This window comes from Pagrus pagrus (assembly GCF_965226575.1).
Source record: "Pagrus pagrus genome assembly, chromosome: 10".
In the NCBI taxonomy this organism is placed as follows: domain Eukaryota; kingdom Metazoa; phylum Chordata; class Actinopteri; order Spariformes; family Sparidae; genus Pagrus; species Pagrus pagrus.
Window position 1 is genome coordinate 13,996,639 of NC_140194.1, and position 24,987 is coordinate 14,021,625.

Here is a 24,987-nt window from a genome sequence, read left to right on the forward strand (position 1 = left end):
GTCTTTAAAGTAACTCATATTTTATTCATGTATAAATCTGTTTCTGAAAGTGACAGTTTGTATCCCTCCTGATGTAGGAAGATCAAGGAAAGCATGGGCTGTTTTGCAGTTAAGTTTAACTTCCTGACGCACAGCTTGGCTCAAGTGAAGAAACAGGATTCACAAACCCGGAACGGCAGCCCAGCTCCCAGCAACAACATCCAAGAAGCTGTCATCCAGGGATACACCGTCAGGTCAAAAGATGTGGTGAGGCTGCATGTTGCTCTTTATGCTGTGGTAATTTAGTCGCTGTGAAACTTTGCCTGATGCATCGCAGAGATTTGTGTTATTACATCCTAATAATCCTACAATCCTACATCCTACATCTGCAACTGACAGCAGGTTCTAGAGCTCGATACATCAGTCAGCCGATATTATCGACTGATATTGGCCTTGGTAGATTATATTTATTAAATTCCCTGTGAAGTTTACTGTTTAAGTACATCGTTGTTGCATCACTATTGGCATCGGCCCTTAAAAATCCAGTATTGGTCGGGCTCTTGCAGGTTCACGCATACATTCTGGGAGGATTAACCCCAGGCTCTGTCTGTGTTGGGTCTGCTGTCACTTACTTTGTTAGAGAAGTTACTCAACGTACGTGACTTTTCTACGGTCTCTCCTCATTTTCTCAGCTTGCAGCCTAATGGAAAACTGTATTTTGTCTGATTTGCAGATCTATGACCTGAGAGTGAGCATTGATGATGGTTTTCTGAACAGTGAGAAGACATATGGGCAGTTTGAGCTGATCCATAAGCAGCTGCAGAAACACTTCATTGAGTCTAGGCTGCCTCAGTGAGTGAGAAAAAGAAGCTTTTTCTTTCACAGTAAAGACATAATTTGATCTTAACTCTTTACTCCTTCTCTCTTAAAGGTTTCCGAGCTGGTATAAGATGTCATTCAGCCCAAGCAAGAGGATGTCTCTGCTGAACAAGTACCTCAAACAGCTTTTTGAGGGACCATGCAAGGGAGTAAGTTCCTCTCGTCCCTGGTTGGTTTCTCTCAGTGTTGTCTTGTTGTTTCTTGCTCTAACTTGTAACCTGCCTCGCTCTGCAGAATGAAATTGTGTGCAGCTTGTTCCTGGATGGCCCCAACATAGTCCAAGAAAGTGTGACTGGTACGTTTTTAAAGATTTTAAAGGAAAAAACATCATGCTAGAGTTAACATTTAGAATGTGAGGACTAATTCTGTCGTGAGGATATTTAGTTGATAGACCGTATACAGTATAGGAGGTTTTTTGCTGTGATTTACTGGCACTGATGTGTTGATCTGTTGCAGGATCCAAACCTCAGATCCAGCTCTACATTTCTTACTCTGACTCTAAGCTCTCAGTCTTAGTAAAACACCTGAAGAACATTGTAAGTTTCCTTCGTTCTTATTATTGCATTGTTTGTAGCATTTAACAAGACACTCATAGTGAATGTGTTTTCTCTTAGAAATACTTTGTGGTGTACTGTATACTCAAGAGCATTGTTTTTTTCTCTTTTCAACAGAAGCAGGCAAACGGCTCTAACCCTGATGCCTATGTGGTCACGCACCTCAGACCGGACCCTCACCAGCGCTCAAAGAAGAAGACAAAGGTGGTCCGCAATAATGACAACCCCACCTTCAACGAACTGGTACAACTTTCATCCTATCCATCTTTTATTAATGAATTAGCACAGTCTCAGCATCCTTTGGTTTTTCATGAGATTACTGGGCAGGTTTAAGAAAGTAATGCGTTAATCCTTTGATGAAGGGCCGGTGCTTAATACTGTAAGTCCGTGTACCTTCCAGGTAAGCTGTTAAGCACAAACAGTAAGTTACAAACTGAAGTATTTAGTCAATTTAATGAGAAACATTGTATGCTGTGGAAAAAATAAGCAGGGTAGAGTAATCAGGGATCAACAATAGGGATTGTCTGAGACAGATAAAAAACCACGTCCAGCTCGTAAATCTAGCAACTCACTTGCCAGAAAATCATTTTTTAAGCAGCTGATGATGAAACTCTCTGTGGAAAGATGCACATGCACAGTACCAATCAGGCACACAAGGAACAGAAGTTTACAAGCAAATGCACGAGCAAACATTTCAATTATCCTGGAAACGGGATGTATGTATCTATGACTCAATTTGTCCGTGTTCTGATTATTAAACTTAAATATTAAAAATGACAAATAACTTTTGTCTTTGCCTCAAAGGATTTACAAACTATATAGCATATGACACCCTCTATTCTTAGACTCTTGATTTGAACGAGAAGAGGACAGGCACATGGTATGTACAGCATGTTGTGTACAGATAACACCTTCCTGTTTCACAGTTGCCTTACATAACTTAAACGCTAATCATATTCAGAATTTTTTTTTTCAATGTGTACATCCAGTCCCTCTTGAGATTAATTGCTGTCACTCAGAGCTTTGAACATTTATCCAACTGTGTTTAATATTACTTTCTAATGTATGCTCTGCCTGCGGCGCCGCTCTCTTCACTGTGAGTCTGATGTGATCTTTGATTGTTGAACCCTGCACACTCTGACCAGCAGCTTCCCACACACTTAACAGCCTCTTACCACCTTTTATGTTGCAAAGCGTTACGCCTTGACAAAGCCGCACGGAAGGAAATAAAAGAATAAAGCCCCTGTTCTACACTTCTGACAGAAATTTCAGATAAAAGCCAAACTGTATAAAAGACATACCCTCACATAACTGTTTGTTCTGAATGAAGAGCTGTTTGATAGCTAAAATATCTGCCCCTTATTCACAGCTGGAGTACAATAACGTGTTGCTGTATGGGATGGTGCTGGAAGTGACAGTGAAGAGCAAGAAGACGTTTGTGGCCGCAACCAACATTAAACTTGAGGAGGAGCTGCTTGACAAGGAGACGTGGTTTCCTCTCGGGAACTGTGCAATCTGACTTAAGAGAGAGCTGCGCTGTGGGCCTGCTGCCAGCAGGGGGTGTAGCCACACCGAGGGAAAGAATCGATCCAAAGATTTCTGACTGCATGAGTGAGACAAATGCACCTGAGCGAAGGGACTGTGCACTCTCATTTATACCTATTTATCAGACGTAACATCACTCCAGAGCTGAATTCTGCCGGCAGTGGAGGATGTATGTGGAGGATGTTACAAGGCTGAGTAAAACTCAGACAAGAAGACTGTTTACTGTGTGAAGCGACACTTCCCCTGATACGTTTATTTTTAAATGTTGATCAAGTGAAGGATATTTGTTAATTATTTTGATTCCTGGATGTGGCCTTGACGATGGCTGACGGGAAGAAAAACGATAACTTTTATTATCAGAATTGCACTTTTGTTTATACTTTAACTTTTACTTCTCCGTGAGTCAGAACCGTCCTTGTAAATGTGTGTGGTCGTGAGCGTCGATGTGAAGGATTAAAGAGCAGGTGATGCAGCGCTGTTGATACCTGCCCAGACTGAGTGTGTTTATACCCTTTGGGCTGTGTCAACTGGATGTCCTTGACCAGTAGAATCGGAGGCGGGAGGCAGGGGGAGAGGGGTGAGGCGAGTGTGTGAGCAGGGTGACAACTCTCTCTCTCAAGCCTCTCTGGCCTGAGGGGGGCCGAGTTAAAACTCTCCACCTCGCTCCATCCTTTGTCTCATCCATCAGTGGCATTCAAACACAGTTATGCACATGCATGCACAAACAAGCAATGGCAGACGCTCACATGCCCACACAAATACCCCTGAAAAGCCACCTCCTCACTCACACACACACACTTTCTCGGCTAAGGCAGGTCTTCATGTTATCTTAATGCCATCCTCCTCCTGACAGGCCTGCTGACCCGTAACTCTCCTCTGCCTCATTCATAGGATTTAGTGATGAAGGAGGATAGAAATAGACCTCCCTGCACCGGATTTGGTTCAATAATGTATACCTCTGTGAATGCTATTTATATTATTCCCTGCTGGGATCCCAGTGATGTAGGCTTGGAAGAAAATGCTGGCTGCTACTCTTTCATAGTAGTATTCATGGAGTATTAATATATCCTGGCATCACTCGCCAGTTTCAGACCTAATGGGGGGGGGGGCATCTATTGTTTTGGAATAGATGATTAATCCAAAAACAACACTGTGTCTCGTGGTCGGGTGAGATCTTCTTATGTGTGTTAGCTCTACCACAATAATTGCACTTGCATCAAATATTAATCCTATGATAAGAATCTAATATCCCACTCCAGGGATTCCTCCAGCAGAGAGTTATTCTGTCTTTGCAGCCCTGCCGGAACCGTCTGGTCGTTTCCTCTGCAGCACAGAGTGCAGGCAGCAGAGAAAAGTCACGTCTATTTTCTGACAATAAAACCGGTATTTATATCTGAGGAAATGGTGCTCTTGATTTATTTATATATTTTTGTTGTTGTTGTTGCTGCATCAGCCACGCTTTTTCTATCTGTTGGCGAGGTGTGTGCGTGTGTCTGTGTGTGACTGTGTGTGTGTGTGTGTGTCAGTCTGATATGGAGAGCTGTTTTTAGGAATACCAAACAAAGACGAAGAGGGAGGCTGGATCCAGGCTGCATCCGTCTCGGGACCGCAGAGGAACCCAGCGGTAGCCTGGAGGTGGCGGAGGAAGGGGGACATGAAAAGAAATGTATGCATCACATAGATACAGTCTGTGGAAGCATTTCTATAAAAACTCCGGAGAGCAACCTTCAATAATGCTGACACTGTGAACGAAGTGAAATACAATGATGGTCACACAATGTCACCTGATGTAATTTAGCTCTTCATCCGACTCCCAACCCCCACTACCCCCTCTTGCTCTTTCTGCCTGTGCAGCTCACCTCTCTTCAGGCTGGTGAAGGGCAGGGTGTACTGGCCCACAAATTCACTGCTCAGAAGGCCGGTCTGGTCTCGCGCACAGAAGCGGATTAGGCAGAGCTCGGGGACGCTGATGTTGAAGTTCATGTCAGCATCCCAGTGAGGACTCAGAGCTGTAATGGTAATCAGAGTGAACCAGTTCATTAGAATCAATAAGCATTAGTAGGTTTACTTAAAGCAGCCCACAACTTCACCATTTTGATTCACTCACAGCCCTCATAGCGTCGTTTTTGGCCACTGAGGGCACTCTACGCTACCAGCTTAGCTCCAAAGATAAATTAGCAACTAGCTAATGAACATAGTGGAGCATTTAGCTGCTAAACAATGGACTCTGGCTTGCTTGCATGTCTTTAAACCAATCACAATCGTCTTGGGCAGTGTTTATCCCAGGATGCAGCAATGGTGCCCTTGCAAAATAACATCGGGGGGAAATGGCTAAGTCCCTATAAAAGGTAACAGCTGCTAGCTTGATTATGTTTGTGCCATTAGCGAACAGGTTAGTGTCAGAGTAACTTGCCAGTCTCAGCGTGAAGTCTGCTATCTCGGAGGTTGTTGTTTCATGTAGCAATTTACACAATTTAAACATCCAGTTATTTAGACTATTTATATGGTGATAATATGTTAATTTTATTTTTGCAGCTTGTTTCTGCTGCCCCCAAGTGGCCAATATTTAATTGCACATTTAAAATATTATACAAAGTTACATTATTATGAAGCCAAAACTGTAGAAGCACTTTGAATGAAAGCCTTTCTGGAAGAACTTGTTTTGACAAGTGATGTTCAAGATTAGGTCTTGTTTATTCACAGTGCTCTGAATCAAAAGGACTCTCACAGATGAGATATTTGGTCTGGACTATTGACTTGATAAAATATAGACAGAGCTTACCCGTGTCTGCAAAGTGAAGCCAATCTGGAAGGTCCTTAAACCTCCACTGGTTTAAAAAAGAAGTTAGATTCTATGTAAGCTTACGAGAAAATGAACCCACTTCTGATCTTATTTATTAACTCAGACAGTTAACAATAATGAGTTTATGGTCTCAATTGCTAGTTTCAAGTCTTCTTCAATACAGCATGATGTTCATTTTGTAAATTATGGTGCCCTTTAGATTCAAATAGACTCTTGATGGCTCGTGATTGACAAGTCTGTAACAAGTACCACAGCATGTCCTCGGGTTCTCAATCAGATCCAATCAGGATATCCAACTTGTTTCCACCCTCTCGTCTAAATATGGTCACGCGAAAATAAAACAAGATGCTCACGGTCATACTGACATTGACATCTATAGAGCAAATAAAAAATTAACAGACCCGCAGTGTGGCAATACATGACAAGTGTTATTTGGTGCAATGTTACAGTGACAAATGAGCAGAGCACACGTAGATAACTAATGAGTCATCTCTGCTGCAGTTCTGAATCCATTTCTGATTTTAAATAATTTTCCTCTGTAACCCCTCCTCAGTTTTAATCTCAATCCACATTCATTTGTATTCACCAGTGACCTTATCTGTTTCATAGTGTGAAACGATTTTATGATTTATGCCCATGCATAAGTGCTCTGCGCCCTCCAGGACTCTTAACTGTCTCCACCAAGCCCTTTCTCCCTCCCTCTCTGTCTCGTCTCAGCAGCACCAACAGTCTTGTTTCTCATCAATATCATGTTTGGATATTAAGTTAATTTTCATGTTGCCATCTTTTTTTAAAACACGAAAGCTCCAAATCAAATGTGACGTGCCGTTTGTTCTATGGTGAAAGAAAAGTAGTCCGTCAGAAACCTCTGTAGCACGTCATCCTTTGTGTAGTGACTGTCAGCTCCATGTTTCTTTTCACAGTGACAGTGTATGACAGACTTCTCTTCAAAGGAAATCCACTTGTACATTTTAAAGAAACTATTCAGCACATTTATCTTCAGAAGCCCAACAGCAGATTTCTGGGAAAATAGATTTAAAAGGAAGATCAAAAATGCCAACAGAAACCAAAAGAAACCAAAAGAAACCAAAAGAAACCAAAAGAAAGGCTGATGTCATTGAAAACTCCCACGAATCCAGTTTAGGTCATGCTTCTTGTACCTTGAAGTTTGTGGTTTTGAGTGCAGTGTCTCGACAACAGTGAGATTATCTTTTTTTAAATTCATCCAATATTTTGTTTGTGAGGAATACCTGCCTATCTAATGACATTACCATCATCATAAGCTGTATACTAACATGCTAAAGTAAGATGGTTAACCTGGTAAACATTATGCCTGTTTAATAGTGCGTTCACGTGGTGTCGGAAAAGTCCGAAAAATGTATTTCCGTCCGACAGATTCTTGCACTTATTATGTTCCCGCTGTAGAGCAACAATTTAAATTAGCAATTTTCAAAGTCAAAATGTCCAACTTGAGAGAGAATTAATCTTTTCCATCCTTCTAAATTTCTAGAAAACTGAAAGTTAATGCAGAAACAGCCAACATCAGCAGTGTTTTTTTCTTTTGCAGTGCAGAGTTTCCAGTTATTCCAGTTGTTCCACCGTTACCTGGGAAGAGTGACCGAAACATTCCCTCTTCCTTTTATGGTTACACACTGGCAGACGAGATGCCTTTGTGCTGTAATGCAACCCCCGTTTTTCCACAAAAAATCCACAGCAAAGTAAACATGAGGTTTATACTGTAGCCAATCTACAGTCATTACACTGCGCAATCAGTATTTACTTGTCCATAGATCTCACATCAAACTGCGTCAGTACAGGCCATGTACAGTCTCATTGTACTTACAGTTGTTTTTGACTGTATTAGTGTTTTTTCGGCACGAGTCAGACTGAATCCCATGAAGCTCCACTCTGACGAAGGGATCCAGTGCTTTGCCACTCCTGGGGACAGGTAGGTTGGACCCGCTGATCACCTGTGGATACACAGACGCAGTATGGATGATCACACAGGGCGAGTATGAAATCAGGGCTAAACATAAATTCTAAAGAGAAAACAGGGGGCCACTAAGAGAAGAGAAAAGAAGCGGCGGGGAGAGGGCTGTAATTATACCAGTCTGGAGAGAGGCAGGCTTATCTGCAGTCCTCTCACACTGAGCCTTCTCTTCCCAGACTCTGATCAAAGACAAACCTGCATGTACTTATCACGACATGCCCCGCTTGGCACTGATGGAGCTTTACAGTGTCCGGCCTAAAATTACAGTGCCTTTCCTCTGCTGAAGTCATGCTACAAAGCACCCTGCATTGTGCTCGTTCACAGTCACAATGGTCCAGTCCTTTGAGTGTATAGATATCAGCTCGGAGTCATCTTTCCATAAAGGTTTGAATTGAAAAACAGACCACTGCTTATAGTTGACAGTTTTATGCTAAATAGTCTCAGGAAGCTCAAGGGGAAATATTGTTTTCCTGAACAGATGAATAATTCACTGTTTAAAGATTGAAAGCTCGACCCTACCTAAGTTACAACACTGAATGCGGCTCATGCCTCCGATTCCCTCTGAGTTTAGAGCTGAGTCAAGATTGCAGGGTTTTCCCTCAAGTGATCAAATAATACAGAGTGGTGATGTGAATAAATAAAGGTGAGGTTTTCCCCAGGGGCATCCAAACACAGAGCACACCACATTTATATTTCATGCACGGTGCTGGGGAAGATGTACAATGTGTTTGTGTGCATACTCCATTAGAGGACGATGTCTCACGTGCTTTTGTTTGACATGTGTTGTCTGATCAAGATTTAGTCTCTTCATCAGACAACAGCAAAACCAAAAACATAAGGAGAAGTACTGTATGATTTAGGACTTCAAGGCAACAGATTGCATGGCGTGAATTCTTTATCTGGTTACATTAAGTACAGCTACTACACTCACTGAGTGCAAATGAGTCTGTTTACAGTTTTTCTCAATTGAACTCACTCAGTTATTGAGTTCAACAATGAGTCTCCAGAAGTGAAAATCCCATTTATATTCTGTATCAAGTATGTTGATTATTAGTCATAATCTTGTAACCATCCAAAGTAGACAAACCACGAGTCATGAGATTGTGGAACTATGGCATATGCTCCCATAGAAGTCTACAAGTCCACATATGTACTTGTCAGGAAAAAAACGTTTTATTCACAACGTCATTGAGTGCTACACTACCCACGATCATTTTACCTCACCTGCGTTATAAGTCATGTCAGCTAGCGAGTAACTGCTACCACGGTCGGGTTGTTTACGTTACATTTAAAACAGAGCAACCACGATTTCCCTTTCTGACATGCTGCATTTTTTTTTTTTTAAACGTTAGGAAAAATGTTTGTGAGTTGGAAGTCGTTGGAAAGGAATCATTCGCAAAGGTTAATGGGATATTTTTCCATTTTTGGATTTTTCTTTCTCACCTCTGAATCAAACATTTTATAGTCGCTTTTCATCTTGCGGCTGTCCCTTCCAGGCTTAAAACTTTTCATCAGTATTTTATGAAATGTCAGTGGAGTGAATGAATGGCAAATTCACTTCCTGGGACCACAACTCTATTGTAATTTAGGTGAACAGATCCTTTAAAGTTGCGGTCGGTAACATTGGCGAGAGTATCAAAAGTAAGCTGAACACTGAAAGACTCTTAACAGAGACAATCCCACCCCCTCACATTAGGCCTCCCTCCAGAGCCACCGACCCAAGATGAGTGCATCGCATCATTGTCGTTGCTAATTTATGTCTCATTCACATGTAAGAAAACATCTAACATTATCTCAATGAACAAAAAAAAACAAATATGGCTATTTGTAGTACTCACATAACATATCTATTGACTATCTATCTATTGATTGCTGCCGGGATGTAAAGAGAATTTCAACAAATACAACAAACATGCTCTTAAAGTACACAAGCTTTCAGAGGGATGATTCATGCTGTTTGTAAGACTGGTCCCAGCACACCCTCCTCTAAGTCTCCTGCACTACGTCCCATGTGATTCCAGTCAGTTCCACATATTTCCTTTACAGTACAAAGCCTCGTATATCTCTGAGTCACACCATTAGGTTCTGTAACAAACTGTTGCATCCGTCTAATTGGACTTAGAAGAGTTATTGTGTGAACGTTGTCCTCATGGCCCTCTAAAGAGATGCGACTTGATGTGACTGTTCTCCACTGCTTCATTTCCTCTTTGTCATGTGGCTTGGATACAGAACACTACAAGTGCTGCTATTAGTGTCCCCTAAGATGCTTAAAATAATGGAAAAAGGATGATTTATTAATTGGACCCTGGGTCTAATTGCGTTACATCACCCCTCTCTCTCCTTGGCTTTATTTGCAGAGGGAGATAATCTAATTAAACGAAGGCACTCTCAGGGAGTTTTACATCATTGTTGGTTGCCAGCATCCGGCAGGAAAGTATTTATCTGGAGGCAAAGAGCAAGATGCCACCCAATCCCGAGATTGTGAGGTATGGACACACATACTGTAGATGCACATAAAGCACACACACACACAGTCCTGTAACATTACACCTTAATCCATAAAGCCTCCCTAGTGGATTATTCAGCACTCCACTCTCTGTAGCTGTACCTTGAGCAGCAGGTGTGTGGGTCTGAGACCGCGCTGGCTGCAGCTGGGATCAAAGCTCCTCTGACCGGACATGAGCACCGCCGGCTTCAGGACGTATCCACAGCCCCCGTTGTCCTGGAAACGGCCATCATTAAGATCCATAGGAAAGCCAAGGGACTGGAAATTGAGAGCCACTGCAAAACACCACGGGACAATCTCAGAACAATGAAAACGAGGAGCCACAGAGCAGCGGCAGAGACAATTATGGGAACAAAAATCGAGAATGCCTAAAGCTTGCTGAAATAAAATGAGCAGCTTGAGATGATCTCCTGCACACCTTGCGCTTCTTCTTTTTTTTTTAAGGCTCTTGTTCTCATTCTGCAGGAGGGAGCTAAATTATACAATGACTTGAAATGTTTCCGTAACAATAGCGTACATTGCGTCAGGGACACTTTCACAATCAACCAACTGTGTGATAAGTGCATCTGTGGTGGGTTTTTCTGCACGGCAAAGCTCTGTGTTGGCGTGTGCGCTGCATACACTGTGTCTCCATGTGAATAGGCTGTGAGATAAAGAAAGCAGCAGATGTAATCCTGCTGACAGGTTTGAGCTTGGTCTCTGCAGGGTTGGATTGTAAACACTTTTTTGTTTACAAAAACAAAGATAAATACGTGATACATTTATGAGAAATATGGAGGAAAAAAAAACACCTTTAATTTTGTCCTAACCAACACATTTTTATCCATCTTTTCCTGTGTGTGTGTCACAGGGCCCCTGCTCATCTAACTGTAATTGATCCACCCAGGCTGCTGCTTTGTGCCGCAGTCTCCTGCAACTGTGAAAAGTGCCGATCACCATCTGCACAGCTGCCAACGAGGCACGTTGACAGTCCGCTCAGCGATCAGCGGGGCTGCGTGTCAGAATAGGCGGCTGCCTGATTGAGTGATTGAGACAGATGAGGAGGATGTGTGAAGACAGGTGAGGTGACAGGAACACTCGCCAAGACACTGCCAGACAAATCAGGGTTGTGACTTTAAGTGCATGAGTAATCACGTATCGCAAAAAGCCTAGATGATGTAATGTCACTTATTTTGAGAAGCAGAGTTACTATCAGGAGTACAGGTATGTGGTGCTTGATACTATAGAAATGATAAGTGAACGAAAATAAGCAGAAAGGTGTGATAAGGGCCAGGAGAGGACACGCTCTGGGGAAAAACACAGATGAAGGTGTCCGGCTGTGGGCTGGAGAGAAATGTTCTTTTCTCTAGGTTTTTGCTAATCGAGAGGACACTTGGCCACATTGTTCCCTTTGAAGTTTGACAAAAGTAGTTATCTCCGTTTGTAAAAAAAAAAAAAAAAAACAAGAAAGAAAGAAAGGAAAGGTCAAAAATGGATTGTTTTTTGTTCCGTTTGTGTCGAGAAGTTTTTTTATTCCTGTTCAAACTGCTGACTCAAAGGAATCGAAGAAATTCTCTTTTCAAATCCGTTTTAAATGGATATTTCAACCAAAACAGAAACAGAGTTGACATCAAAGTGTGAATAGCTTCAGGGACATTTCATTTCCACTTTATACTTTGACATATTCATTATCGACTAACATATCTTCCAATCTAAATACAAATAAATAAGAAGAACTGAGTAACTTAATCAATTCCCTGATGGGTTAATTTATTAGCTTGTAAAACGTTTCATTGCTTCGTGTATGTATCGATCAATTAGACCTAAGTCCCTGTTGCTATTAATCCATCTAGATTATTTTGGCATGAGCTGCAAAAATTTGGAGATATCGGCAAAAGAGAAGTCTACCTTCTATTGAATATAATGGATCAGAGGGCACTCGTCTTGTGGCCCAAAAATAAATACATCTGCTAACTCAAGGTATTATCTTTCTACCGAACCACACCCACCAACCGTATCACCACAGAGAGGGACTCATGTGTCTACTCATGGACGAGAGGCTAGCTTACTAAGCCAATTTAGCTAGCTGATGTTACTGCTAAGCCGAGGAGAACAACAAAAAAATATTTACAGCGCTGTCACGAGCGCGACCATTATCTCCAAAACTTGGCAGCTCACACCAAAACAAACTAGATGGATAAATAGCAGTACAGGTAAGAGGAAACATATGCATTTAGGTTTTAGAGTGAACTGTCTCTTTAAGTTTGGAAAGGTGTGAAAGTCAGCATTGTTTGATTAGTTCATTCCAGATTCATGCACCTAAATAAACGCATATGTGTATAAATGCATGTGACCTTTTACTGTATACCTTACACCGTGATCCTGCTCCTGTTTTAGACAGGCATACATTCGCTCTCTCTCGGACTCACCAAGCTGTGAGCCGACGCTCCAAAACTCCTGAGGGTTGTAGTTGGACGAAGACGTCCTCGAGCCTGCCGGGTAAATCCTGCTGAGGAACCTCTGGTTATGCAGAACGAAATCTGCACCTGAGAGACAGAGAGAGAGAGGACCCCCACACTCAAAGGTCAAATGTGTCCTCATGAATGACACAACTTCACGTGTCATCCTTATGATCCTATACAGTACATTTCAGTCAAACTATCCGATACAGGGAAGCAGGTTTACCTACAGTCACATGGTCACTGGTTGGAATAGGCTCCTATTTAATTCTTAATCACACCAATTTAATTGTTGTTGTACTTCATGTCGAATGGAAACTTTCAGAGAGTATGTGAAAAAGATGGGAACCGTTTGTCCTGATGGGGCTTTGATGCCTGTATAATTATCCCCATTCTGGATCGACTAAAAAGAAACTGGCACACGGCTTCAGTCGGCGTGCGATTGCTGTGTTGATTCCCCGCGGAGACCACAAAGTTTTTACAGACTCTTCATGGTCGCTGCCAACCAAGCCAACAGTCTCATAATGTAGCTGTTTGTTTGGAAAGTGTCATTCCTCCTCAGCAGGAGCAGATTTCATCTCTCCACATCACCCTGTTTCTCTAATAGACTGCAGCACAGCAGCACAATGACAGTTAAACTGATTATCAGTTGTTTCGAACCTCTGTGGGCTCTTTCCACATTTCTGGGCTTTTGCTGTTGTGCTGCACTCCCTATAAAGTGCTCCCCTTTGCTGTATATGTCAGGTATGGTTCGCTTAACTTTACAAACAAGGCTAAGCAAACAGGCAAGCGTCTCAATTTAAGTGCATAGCAATGCCATACATCATTAGAAACCTCATTATTGTGATTCTATTCATGCAAAGCATTTCAAGATAAAACACCAACAGCAAGGTACAATCAACAAACAAACAAACAAACAAGCTTACAAACTATCATGTACAAAGTTTTGCCAACTCACTGTTTCAGTATCGGATCAAACTCCGTCTTCTCTTGTTTCCACTAGCTCCATTTCATTAATATATGTAATCCAAAACACATTATTCCAGGATTTGATGGTGACAAATGGCAAAAAACTGCAAGTAATGCTTCATCTCTCAAAAATGAGGTGAGCTTCTTTCTCCTCTCATCCTGAGCCACTTGCACGTCTCCGGATGATTGATGCATCATGTTGCCAATGAGATTTCAAATCCAGTAATATATAGTTTATATCAGTTTTTAAAGCCATAAACTTGGAAATGATGCAAGTTTATGTAGTTTTATGCTCTTTGAATAGGACGTCTTTTCACCAAAGCACTTGTTTTTGACTATTTTATATGCGTAAAGTGTAAAAAAAGACATAAAGAATTATGATGAGTTTTTGCACCTCTTAGTTACAGGTTTATTTTTTGTAGGTGAGAAAAATAAATGATTCACTGTGTTCAAATTCCTGTAGATTAATGCTAGAAGTGCTTACAGAGTGCCTCTGACAGCTTGGGTAAAGAATTCAGCTCATAACCTTTCAAAACGATGCCTGTACAACAGCTTTGACTTTACTTTGGGCTAGACTGGCAAAGGCGTTTTAAGATCATTTTACATACATTACCAGGAAGAAGGACAGGTTGAAATCTCCTTATACTCCTTAAATAACATTGTACCTGAGGCTTTGACCAGCTTCCGAGCTTTCTTCTCCGCCATGGACGTGTTTTCATTGGAGTTCTGATTGTCCTTAGAATGACCGAAGCTGACGAACTTGACGGACCTGGTGTATACGACCAGGTCAGATAAAGCCTCGGCCACCACCACCTTCTTCTCCTTCTACTCGTTAGATTTAGGGCAGAGAGGAAGACAAACCAAAGAGAGTCTTCACCAAATTGTAACAAATCATTAGAGATCATCTTATCATCTTATCATCTAACCATCTGTACTGTATCTCCTGTACAAACAGTCTATATCTGTCTCTGTGTTTCTCTTCTTAAATCTAACTTACTTTCATCTTTGACCCTGCCTTTCTTGGAGACCAGAACTTTGCTTTAGGTTGCTGATCTTCTTCCTCCTCATCGTCCTCCTCCTCCTCATCCTCGCCCTCATCTACACTCTCCTCTGCCTCTGTCTTTGGCTTTAGCTTTTTATTCTTGATGAGGATCTTATACTTCAGGTCCTGGCACCCCCACGAAAAGCACACGCAGTATGAATTCACACATGAACAAATGCAAAAGTGGGAAGTATCAAAATGCAAATACTTTGTTACTGTACTTAAGTAGATTTTTAAGATATCTGTACTTATTTATTTACTTAGTATTTATTTTTTTTAGGCTACTTTTTACTTTTACTTCCTAAATTTTAACACAAATTTCCATACTTTCAATCCATCAGTGTATATCACAACAGATGTAGCGAGACAAAAGGAAGTAAAAGACAGAAACAGTGGGGAGCAGAGGTGTGTTAGTGATTTGAATCTGCAGAGACCCTGCACCCTCTGCCCGTATTTTCTTATTTTCTCAGTTTGTTGCTGTGCTTGGGACACTTAATAACCCAAAAAGTCGGTATTTGACGTCCTGATAATGAGACTCAACAATCAAATATCTTTCTGGTGTGTTTACGAACAGCTCGGACAAATCCTACTGATTCTACCTTGAAGATTAATAGTCTTGAATTATATTAATACAGAAATGTCCTTCAGAGGGTTACTATTTACTTTTATAGCCTTTTTTTATGCAAAAAAACATGCAATTCCCCAAAGAGTCACTCGGTGGCCACATCCACATCGACGCATAACAACAGTATGTTTAGGATACAGAAGCAGGTGTACCGAATCACTCAATCACACATCTGCTGCTGCATCTCACCATCCTGTCTCCAAATCTGTCATCACTCTATAGGGCTCTTTATGCAGATGAGCAAGCAATATGCTAAAAGTAACAAACATTACGGTCTGGACTTGGAAGCAGCGCTGCGGTAAGCCACACGACAGGAAGTCACCCTCTCAGCTTCACATGCTGTTTGCACAGGCAAAATATGCCAAAATAATTACAGATCTGCCAACATTAACAACCTGTAAGAGTCCATATAGTATGAAAATTATAAGCTTCCTCTGGCACAGCACTCTTTCATTTTTCATTGCTGCTGCACAAAATGATACAGTCTGGAGAGCTGCGACGGAGGCTTTGCTTATGTTGATGTAATTGAGGATATTATATGGGGGTTCTTGTGGAGAATTATGCCCATGTTTATGGTTAAAATACAATAAAGTAGAGTTATAACTTGTTAATTAACTATAGCTTCTATATAATCATACAATAACAAGGTGTAACGGAAACATAAAGAAAAGAAAATTCCGTCATTCGTGTGGTTTTGACAATTTGGTAAGCAGATTTAAAACCTCTCATTTTAAGTAGCCAGAGTGGCGTATAAGATAATGAACGGTTCTGAGTATAACCGACTTCGTAATTGGATGTGTGAAGCTGCATGAGTGTGACACAAGAACCCAGATTCAGTGTTCAAGTTGCTGGGGGTTAAAAGTCGAGATGAAACCGCACGTGCTCCTCTGTAAGCCTCCACTTCCCGAGTCATAAAGATAAAAAAACAATAAAAGGAAGAAAATCTTATAAAAACTCATTTTTTTTTGCAGTAAATTCTGAAGCAGCAGAAGTCGGAGGCAGCAAAGAAGCTCCGGCGAGACAGCGCGCATTCATCCACCCTGAGAGAAAACCCCTTCATCCTTCTTGTCATGTTCAATAGACTGGAGTGACTGCAGCAGGCCAGCCTCTCAGTCATGGGTTCAGGCAGACGCTTCCAGTGGAGAAGTTGCAACTCAGACGGGGTAATCTAAATGAACAATCGGCTCAAGTGCCTCAGCATGCTTAAAATGATGGACACTTCTCAGGATCAACCAAATCACATTAGATTTCGTGAACCCTGGAGATTAAAGAGGCTTGCAAATGCAAGCGTCCATCTACCCGTCTGGTCCCTGTGGAGGAGAGAGGCGAAGGAAGCCTCGGAAAGAGACTAATGAGGCCCTCTGTGACGACGAAAGGGTCTCATTTTCTCCTTGTTTTGCTTTGCTATGACAGACGATGAGGATTTATCCATACAAATGCTCCTCATCAAATCATCCCTCCGCCTGCACCGGCAGCTCTGACAAACAGATTCTGCTTCCGATTTGCAGCTCAGATGGTCGAGCGCCTGCTTCTCTGAGTCTTACATTCGGGCTTGGGAGGTCTCCGGTGGTTGAGTGAGCCAAGGGAGTCCTCAGCAGCTTGTCCCCGAGGACAGAGACGAGATAGTGGGCCATGACCTCCTGCTGCTCCTGGGAGCAATGGTTTTCCAATGACAGGATCACAGGGTAGGCAGACACCTGTCAAGAGATAATCACATAACACACACACACACACAAAAATCATGATTCAACCCTCATTTTCAACAATTAGCATCAACCTAGATCTGCAGCTCTCTCTGCAGGCTCTAAATACTCCAGATACATCACAGAGAATGGCCTGAACCGCCTGAATCAAAGACAACTCGCAAGCAAAGCGCTGCTATCAGAGATGCTATTAATTAGAGCAAATGCAGCTGAGCAGGGGCTCCTGGGGCCTTCAGAGGCAGCTGTGAACGCTGAGTTAGATGCCTGGGGCACGACTCCGGGATATACATGTCATGTAACATACTGCACACCTCAAAGGCGTGTTGCTCCACAGTGGTGATGACATCCTTAAAGAGTATCTTGGTGGTCAGGGTGTAGCCATGGTAGACTACAGGCTCCATATCTGGCCCATCCCAGCAGTCAATCTCCAGACAGCGGCAGCCTTTCCTCAGAGCACTGTCCCACACACAAACACACACATACATACACACACATAAGCGCATGATTACAAATGGAGACACATGTACACACATTAAGCTGTGGCAAGGCTATGATGAGCACTTGTGTACCACGTCAGACGTTAGAAGAAGAGTTGAGGCACAAACTGAGGTATTTCCTCGCAAAGCACAAGTTCTCACAAGTCAAGCCAACATACATGTCATGTACATGTGTGCTGTTTTGTGTGGCAAACAATGCAATCAAATCATTTATCACAACAGCTTCCTCTACCAGAAAAGGCTGATGTTACGTTTCCATTTCTGTGCCGTCTCTATAACAAAACTATGGTTTACACAGGACAGAATGTGTCTTCTTTATATAATATATTGTTTTCTGTTGGTAGTGGAGGAGAATGACATCACTTTCACAGCAGGAGTGTGTTGCACAAAAACACTGTGGCAATGATACATTTTCTTGCAACCCTGATGCAAAGTGATATCACCCTTTTTCTCCACACAGTGCGGCTCTGGAGTGGCTCTGCTTTTTTGGAAATCAGACATTTCTAGCAGTTAACTGGAGTCCATGTATTTTGTTCTTTCACTTCATTCCTCAGCTGTGTATCTCTTGTCGGTCACAGAAATGCCATGATTGTCTAGCTTTAAAGTTGTGTGTTGCAGAGTTGCTTTGTAACCCCACTACAATTCTGAGAAGTGTAGTATCATCTTGCATCTCAGACTGTAACTACCTCCTGCATTTTAGAGAAAGGATAACTGGACAGCACTTCAACTGGAACACACATTTTCATCTGTTTTTTCTTCTCATTTTTGCATCTTGGCTGTGCTGTTATCTTTTCTTCTACTTTATTATATTTTTGTGTTTAATGACACAGCCCAGTCAACAGGATAGAATGGGTTTTTTTTACAAAACGTGTCATATCCCGTTCGCATTACATGTTTTTCGTAAGCGTGACACCACTGGATATTCTTACAGAGACCTTGGGACGATTTCCAGCATTTGAGGAGAAGTTGGGACATCTCCTGCTGTGTTTGTGGCAACGAAAAACAGGTATTTTAAGCCTGAGCATGATCTTTTCCCTAATCCTAAGTGTTTTTGTGCTGAAACCAGATCATAAGCACAGCATTGTCACAACATAGAAAATAAACATAATTCAAGGACAGAACTAGAGCTTGGAAGCGATGAGCTTTGTTTAGCAGAAAGACTTTTCGTGGGTGTACTTTGTATGCGGTTTAAACGCATATGTAATGTGTTTTATGACCATTAAATGTGCTGTATGTGTTTTTTTTATACATTTCTGACAGAACTAGGCTATCCATCTCCAGCTACTTCTAGTCTTTATGCTGACAATGGCCTGACTCCAGCTTTATCCACAGACGTGAGAGTAGTATTGATCTTTTTCATCCAGCTCCTGATAAAATAATAAAAAGCAAATGAGTGTAACTGTCACATTAGCAAAGTGGTGAGGACCCAAATGCAGATACGGAGGCAGGCAGATTGAAAAGGAAACATAAGCCTGCACAGGAACACAGGAGGGAATCAGAACACTGAGGAACACAAGAGGATATAACGACAAAATAAAGCAGGAAATAACTGACCAAAAACCAAAACCATCACAATTTTTGCCAAAATCTTATCTTAACTATTCCTTTACTGTCTCTATGCCACCAGCACTTAAGTGGACACTGCAAGTGTGAAATGTTGGAGCTGTTCATTACTTCCAAAAAAGACACAGTTAAATTCCCTGTAAGTATTTTCAAAACTAAAACATTTTGAGCATATACAACTAAAAGCCTCCTTTGCCATGTCCTTGTTTCACAATTTACAGGCTCTTGATGCTCTTGTATGTCTTCACTCGCCCACCTGTGGGTATCTAAAAAGCCACCTTCTACTCGTGCCACTCTGCTCTCCTCTCTCGATGATTATTTCATTATCTAAGTAAACCAGAGCTTCCAGGCCACTGGTTTGGAGGGTTCCACTCCACCAGACGGCCCAGGCACTCAGCACTTTCACAGGGACCATAAATACAGCACTTCTGCTGCCATCAGCCCCTTTTGTAATCACCTCCATTACCTCATAAAGGGCCCACAGCAATTTTACCGTCTGCCTCAGCACATGAGTGGGTCAATGAAATGAGAGGAAAAGAGAATACCCAGATAAAACACATGTAGGTCTGAAGGAGATACTTCAGAGAGAAGACAAGAGTGTATCGAGAGGCATTTTAGATCTGTATCAGATCAAAATGGGGTTTAAATTGGCCTCATCACTTGTTTTAAACTACGATTAAATGATGTTGGCTAATTCCAGGTAGAATTAACTTATTTTTTTGCATATATGTAACCCACATTTTTACAAACTGTACATTTCAAATACAAGTTTACAGATGTTAAAACAGAATTTTGGAAAGACACGAGCTGTACTGTATTCTGTACTTCCCTACCACACATAGGCATCCAGGTGGCTCTTTCCCACTAGCTGATCTCCAGTCAGGTAGGTGTTGTGTGATGAGGAGATGAAGTAACTGGTGAGAGGCTGGTCCATGTCTTGGTACACTGACGTGTGGGCCTGGTCAAACACGCAGCAGTCTTTGGACTCCATGTACCTGAGGAAGCCTTCAAACGTCATGGACTTGCTTTCTCTGGCTGGAGGAAGGAGCAGAGCAAGACTGTCGGTGACAGCGCACAAAAAGAAAGAGGACTACACTAGATGGCTCAAGCAAACTTTCAGTCTCTAGTGTTTAAAATTTTGAACAAATCAAAAATAATAACATATAAGAGGCCACAGGTATGAAAGTGACTCTGGGAAGTTGTAGCCATGGATGTATTAAGGACAAATTGGATACAGCGTCAGAGACAGGGCCAAGTCCGTTCCTATGAAAGTTGCCCAATTACAACACTAACATACTGTGTTTAGCAAGCACAACTGCAGGCATAATACTATCTTAGTTTATCTTGTTACCAGCCATCACAGTGTCGGCTGGTAATGTATTCACCTTGTGGGTCTGTGTGTGTGTCATTATAGCAAAATGTAGTTTTCTGCAACTGTGCAATATACAGTCATGACGACGGCATGGTCTGGCAGCATAATACTGTACCGAGTACTAATGTTATAATGTAGTAAAATAAACATATACAATATTTTCATAGCTGTATTGTAGCCATGATGTAGCCTTCTCTGTGCTCAAGTGCATGTGTGAACTGAATTGTTGTTTAAACATGTCATGTTGAACTGTGATGAACCACAACACTGTTGCCATTGTTTATGAATTCATTTGCATTGTTTATTACAGATCATGTTTGAGAGGGTTTCTATCAGTTTGGGCAAATGTGGAGCAAGAATTGAACTGGAAAGCATCAATCCAGTCCGGGAACACTGGTCAGAAGGTGAACATGTTGGCGGGTGTCACGACTGATGTGATCCCAAAGCAAGATGTTCTCTAGTTAGCATGCTAATATCTGCTAAACACAAAGCACAGTTGAAGCTAGTTTCTCAGGGTTTGGATCATAATCTAAACTTTTCTGATTTAATCCTTTGGCACCATGACTGACCTGTAAAATAATTTCATGGCAATCCATCCAATAAATGTTGAGATATTTCAGTCTGGAACTTACACTGTACAGACTAGAAGAGGCCAGTCAATTACAACTCCCAGCGTACACTGTACAGAAACATCCAACTACAAATTGACCGTTTTCACAGCAGACATTTTAGCACAAGAGTAACTGATAACATTAGAAACAACTACGTCCCATGTAGGTGAACTAGTTCCAGGGTCTCATGCATGCTTATGGGGCACTTGATGGAACGGAGCTATCGTAAACAAAAATTACTCTAAGCATTTTCTACCATTACAAGTCCCTAATGTCTGCAGTGAAAAAGGTTTGTTTTGTTGGCTAAACCTACATATTGCACCTCGTGGACCTGCATTTATATTCCACACCTCCTCTATATACAAGTAATAGATTTGCTGAAACAAATATACAGCATGCAGTGTAATTATGGTACACGTGCCAGAAGAGCTACAAAAAATGTTGGGCCTTAATTGTGTTGTTTTTCCTCTTTCTGGTGCTGTGAGTTAGCCAGCAGTACACTGAGCCCCAGACAACATCTGGTCTACTAGTTCATTGATGTGCCTGACTCTTCCATTTTCCTTCTGTCAATTCAACCCACTGCCTCTGGACTTACAGCAATCACTCTGTCAGCCAGGCACCACTGGAGCTCGGGCCTTAACTTCTGTTATAACTAAATTAGCATCATTACGTGACAGTCCTCAAAGAACGGACTATTTTTTTTTTTTTACCCATAGTAATGAGCAGCAAGCAGCCTGACATGGTAGACAGCTCACACTTCACCTTCACCTACCTGTCTCTTCAATCTCATATCTATCAATCAGACTCTCTGCCGTCTCCTCATTTGCTGCGAGCTCCATCTGCTCCTTGTGGAGGAACCTGAGGAGGGCGCAGGCGGGCAAAGTTGTCTGGCCTGAGGCGTAGCATTGGTACAGATGTTGGATTTCAGCTCTCCTGGAGGAGGGAGCCTTGCTTTTCTTCATCTTGCCCTGCAAACAATCATTACAGCCTCTTAATCCCCTGTCGTCAATCCCATTAAGTTATTATTTCCAATGTATATGAAATCAAAATGCGTATCTGAGAACAGTATGTGCCTACTAGTAATTTAGTTAAGGCTCGTGCTGTTCTGCAACACTGAATATCGGTCATGATAGCGTTAGACAGAAGAGAATGTTGAATGTAGGTCCATTTAAAGAACAGTACCCTAGATTTCTTCCTTTACAGTGCCATCCTGTAGATATTTTAAACAAGCGTAAGTATTTCAAAGACACAGCACTTCATTTGTTTTCTAAAAATACACAGGAAAGAGTGAGTGGAAATGTCAACTCGGAGATGCATCCCAGCTTTTACCTGAGCTCACTGCTGATGTTCTTCAGACTCAGCATTAGAGAGAATCCGAGAGGAGTCATGGTCTTCACTCTGCACAAGGTTCTCCCTTCTTCTCCCACCCTCCCTCTCCACTCTGCGCCTCTTACTTCCATCAAATACTAAGGCAACGTCTGTGTGACTCTCATTTTAGTCCCTCTACTCTCCTTGTTGTTCTCTCCGTCAGTGTGACAAAAGCGCCTGTGACTTTCCCTGCCTTTATGAGTGTCTCTCGCCCTCCGTACCTTTCATCTCTCTGTTCTGCAGCCCTTGACAGTTGAGACGTATGCCTAAGCCAGTGCTGTCACTGGGTACCCTACAGTGGGCCGGCCTCCCGCTGCATCTGTCGCTTCAGCATGAGCAACACCACCAGCTCTCTTATCATCCTCATTAACCTTTAATGAAGTTGCAGCAACTACATCTCAGCCAGAACTGTACTGTACCAGTACATATATGTTATAGTATACACTATACAGAGACAATCCAGGGACTCCAAATATAAGAAAATGTATCAAACAAGGAAGAAAATATTGCTAAGTTATCATTCTAATTCATTATTAAAATTCATTATCATTATAAAATCAAACGCTAGTCATTAGAAAAGCCAACAGGGAAACGGTGGAAAAACAGGCAGAGAGGAGGAAAACACATGGACTAAATACACAGGAGGCTAATCAAGGACAGGTGGAACTAATCAGGACGATCACAGGGGAGGGAAAACAAGACGCAGGGCAGGAAGCAACACAACATGACACATGAGGATGAACCCTACAAAATAAAACAGGAAATAACAACTACACCAAAAACCCCAAACCATGGCAGAGATGACATATAAGTTTACATCATGTAACCTTTTGTTACATGATGTTTCACGTCAAATCATACATCAATGATTTAGCCACCATAATAAAGGCTCCTTTGTTTGATACACTCTCTTATAATTGGAGCGCCAGGATTGCCTCAGGTTTGCCTCAGACTCTTTTTCCCATTTTTCAAGAGCACCTATCACAATTTTTATCTACATTGTAATCCACAGAGCAACCAGTCATCTCCTTAATCTACTGCTCACACTTCAATTTTGAGTTTCTCTTTTAACTTCTCGAACTTTTTAACTTTTTACTATTTGGTGGTTTGTTGTTGATCATTTTGCAAAGTTCTGATATATTTTTATCTTGTATTTTATTTATAACTTAGCTATAATAATGTCTTGTACTTGCATCATGCTCAGCCTATGAGTTTGACACAACATCTTGTCCACTATATTTACTTGTATGTATATGTGACAGACAAAATCTCTTGAATCCTGACTCTTTCTTGAAAAGGGAACAACCCTGAGGTGGTTAATTGTGTGTAAAATAGCTAACAACTCATTGACCCGAGAAAAGCTACTGATCTTGTAAGATGTGGATCAACCTCTTTCTCACTTTAATACTTGCTAGTATTGCATGCAGTTACCCACTGTTCCTGTGGAGAAAGTTAGCTGGATGCAACTCCAGTGGGCTGAAATGTTCAGCGTACTCAATAAAACATCACGTAAACAACAGCCTACCTTAGATGTTGGCGTTCTTTGAGCCTTGGTATTGTAGATATTTAGTAAACAGGAAATCAGCAGGGTATAAAAGTGCTCAAAAATAATCTGTCTTTCTCTGAAGGTTTCTGGGGAAGTACAGGAAGTTGTTGCCATGGTGACAAAACATTCTGATTCTATGCACATGTTGTGTTAGAAAAACACCGACGATCACGAGTGCGTTGCATCCAGCTCTCACTGAGGTATAGCAGAGGAAGATTAAAACTCAGCCCGTGTCTGTCTCCTCTCGTTTCTTTTCAGACATGACTGGTGGACTTTCTGTTAGAAGACAGTCAGAACAGAGACAGACAGAACAGAGCATGCGAAGAAAGAAAGTCTGCCTTCATGTTTCTGCCTGGTGAAAAACTGTCTGGGGTGAGTGAAAAGTCTTTTCCTTTCATATTTTTTTTGACAAAGTTACTGTATCTCACACCTACATCACAACACAGTGGTGAAATATACACGGGTTAGGCCGAGCTAAGTCAACATACACTGGTCGTTTTCACCATCGAGGTTGTGTTTTCAGTCATGTTTGGACTTCACAGTGATCAGGATCTCCATTTATCTTTATTCATTTCCACATGTGCCTCATACCTCCTGAACTTTCATTCATTATCTGAAACCCCTTATCCTTTGCAGGGCTGCAGAGGCTGTAGCCAATTCCAGCTGACATCCTGATCCCAGGGCTGAGTACTGCAATGCACAAAAGCAAAATTATGAATTTGGAAGATATTTTGAATTTTTAGGAGGCAGTTTTTTTGTGTTTTAAATGTGCACTACGTAGTTTTGGGGAAAACATTTTAATCAGAAGAGAAAAATCTTCTTTGATTGATTTTCATGCTCAACTCTCTTCGTTTTAATGACTGAAAAAACAGTTTTGCTTATATTTAGCAGACCTTGCCACCTTTTTAGCTTCAAACGGTGTTCTGGGGAACACTTAGCCTTAGTTTTCCTTGAAGAAAGCATCCTTGGGTCTCGTAAAAATCATTATATAAATCCA

At 41.7% G+C, this 24,987-nt stretch overlaps 2 protein-coding genes across 2 annotated transcripts in view; one reads left to right on the forward strand and one right to left on the reverse strand.

Moving 5' to 3' along the window:
- Positions 1 to 4,354, forward strand: part of pik3c2g (phosphatidylinositol-4-phosphate 3-kinase catalytic subunit type 2 gamma) — a 16,383-nt gene extending 12,029 nt beyond the window's left edge. Inside the window, exons 28-34 of the mRNA XM_084364339.1 lie at positions 78 to 246; positions 713 to 831; positions 911 to 1,007; positions 1,093 to 1,153; positions 1,315 to 1,394; positions 1,530 to 1,655; positions 2,782 to 4,354. Coding sequence (XP_084220465.1) covers positions 78 to 246; positions 713 to 831; positions 911 to 1,007; positions 1,093 to 1,153; positions 1,315 to 1,394; positions 1,530 to 1,655; positions 2,782 to 2,931 — 802 coding nt within the window. The 3' untranslated portion in view covers positions 2,932 to 4,354. The remainder of the gene's footprint in view (positions 1 to 77; positions 247 to 712; positions 832 to 910; positions 1,008 to 1,092; positions 1,154 to 1,314; positions 1,395 to 1,529; positions 1,656 to 2,781) is intronic.
- LOC311263935 (1-phosphatidylinositol 4,5-bisphosphate phosphodiesterase zeta-1-like) lies at positions 4,350 to 24,119 on the reverse strand. Its single transcript, XM_084364335.1, has 12 exons — positions 23,970 to 24,119; positions 21,849 to 22,044; positions 19,927 to 20,128; positions 17,345 to 17,489; positions 16,875 to 17,027; positions 14,661 to 14,831; positions 14,329 to 14,488; positions 12,665 to 12,781; positions 10,359 to 10,531; positions 7,604 to 7,730; positions 4,817 to 4,966; positions 4,350 to 4,586 (listed from the first exon to the last, which is right to left on the reverse strand). The coding sequence occupies exons 1-12, from the start codon at positions 24,102 to 24,104 to the stop codon at positions 4,504 to 4,506; spliced, it is 1,812 nt and encodes a 603-aa protein (XP_084220461.1). The 5' UTR covers positions 24,105 to 24,119; the 3' UTR covers positions 4,350 to 4,503.
- Positions 24,120 to 24,987: the final 868 nt, after the last annotated feature.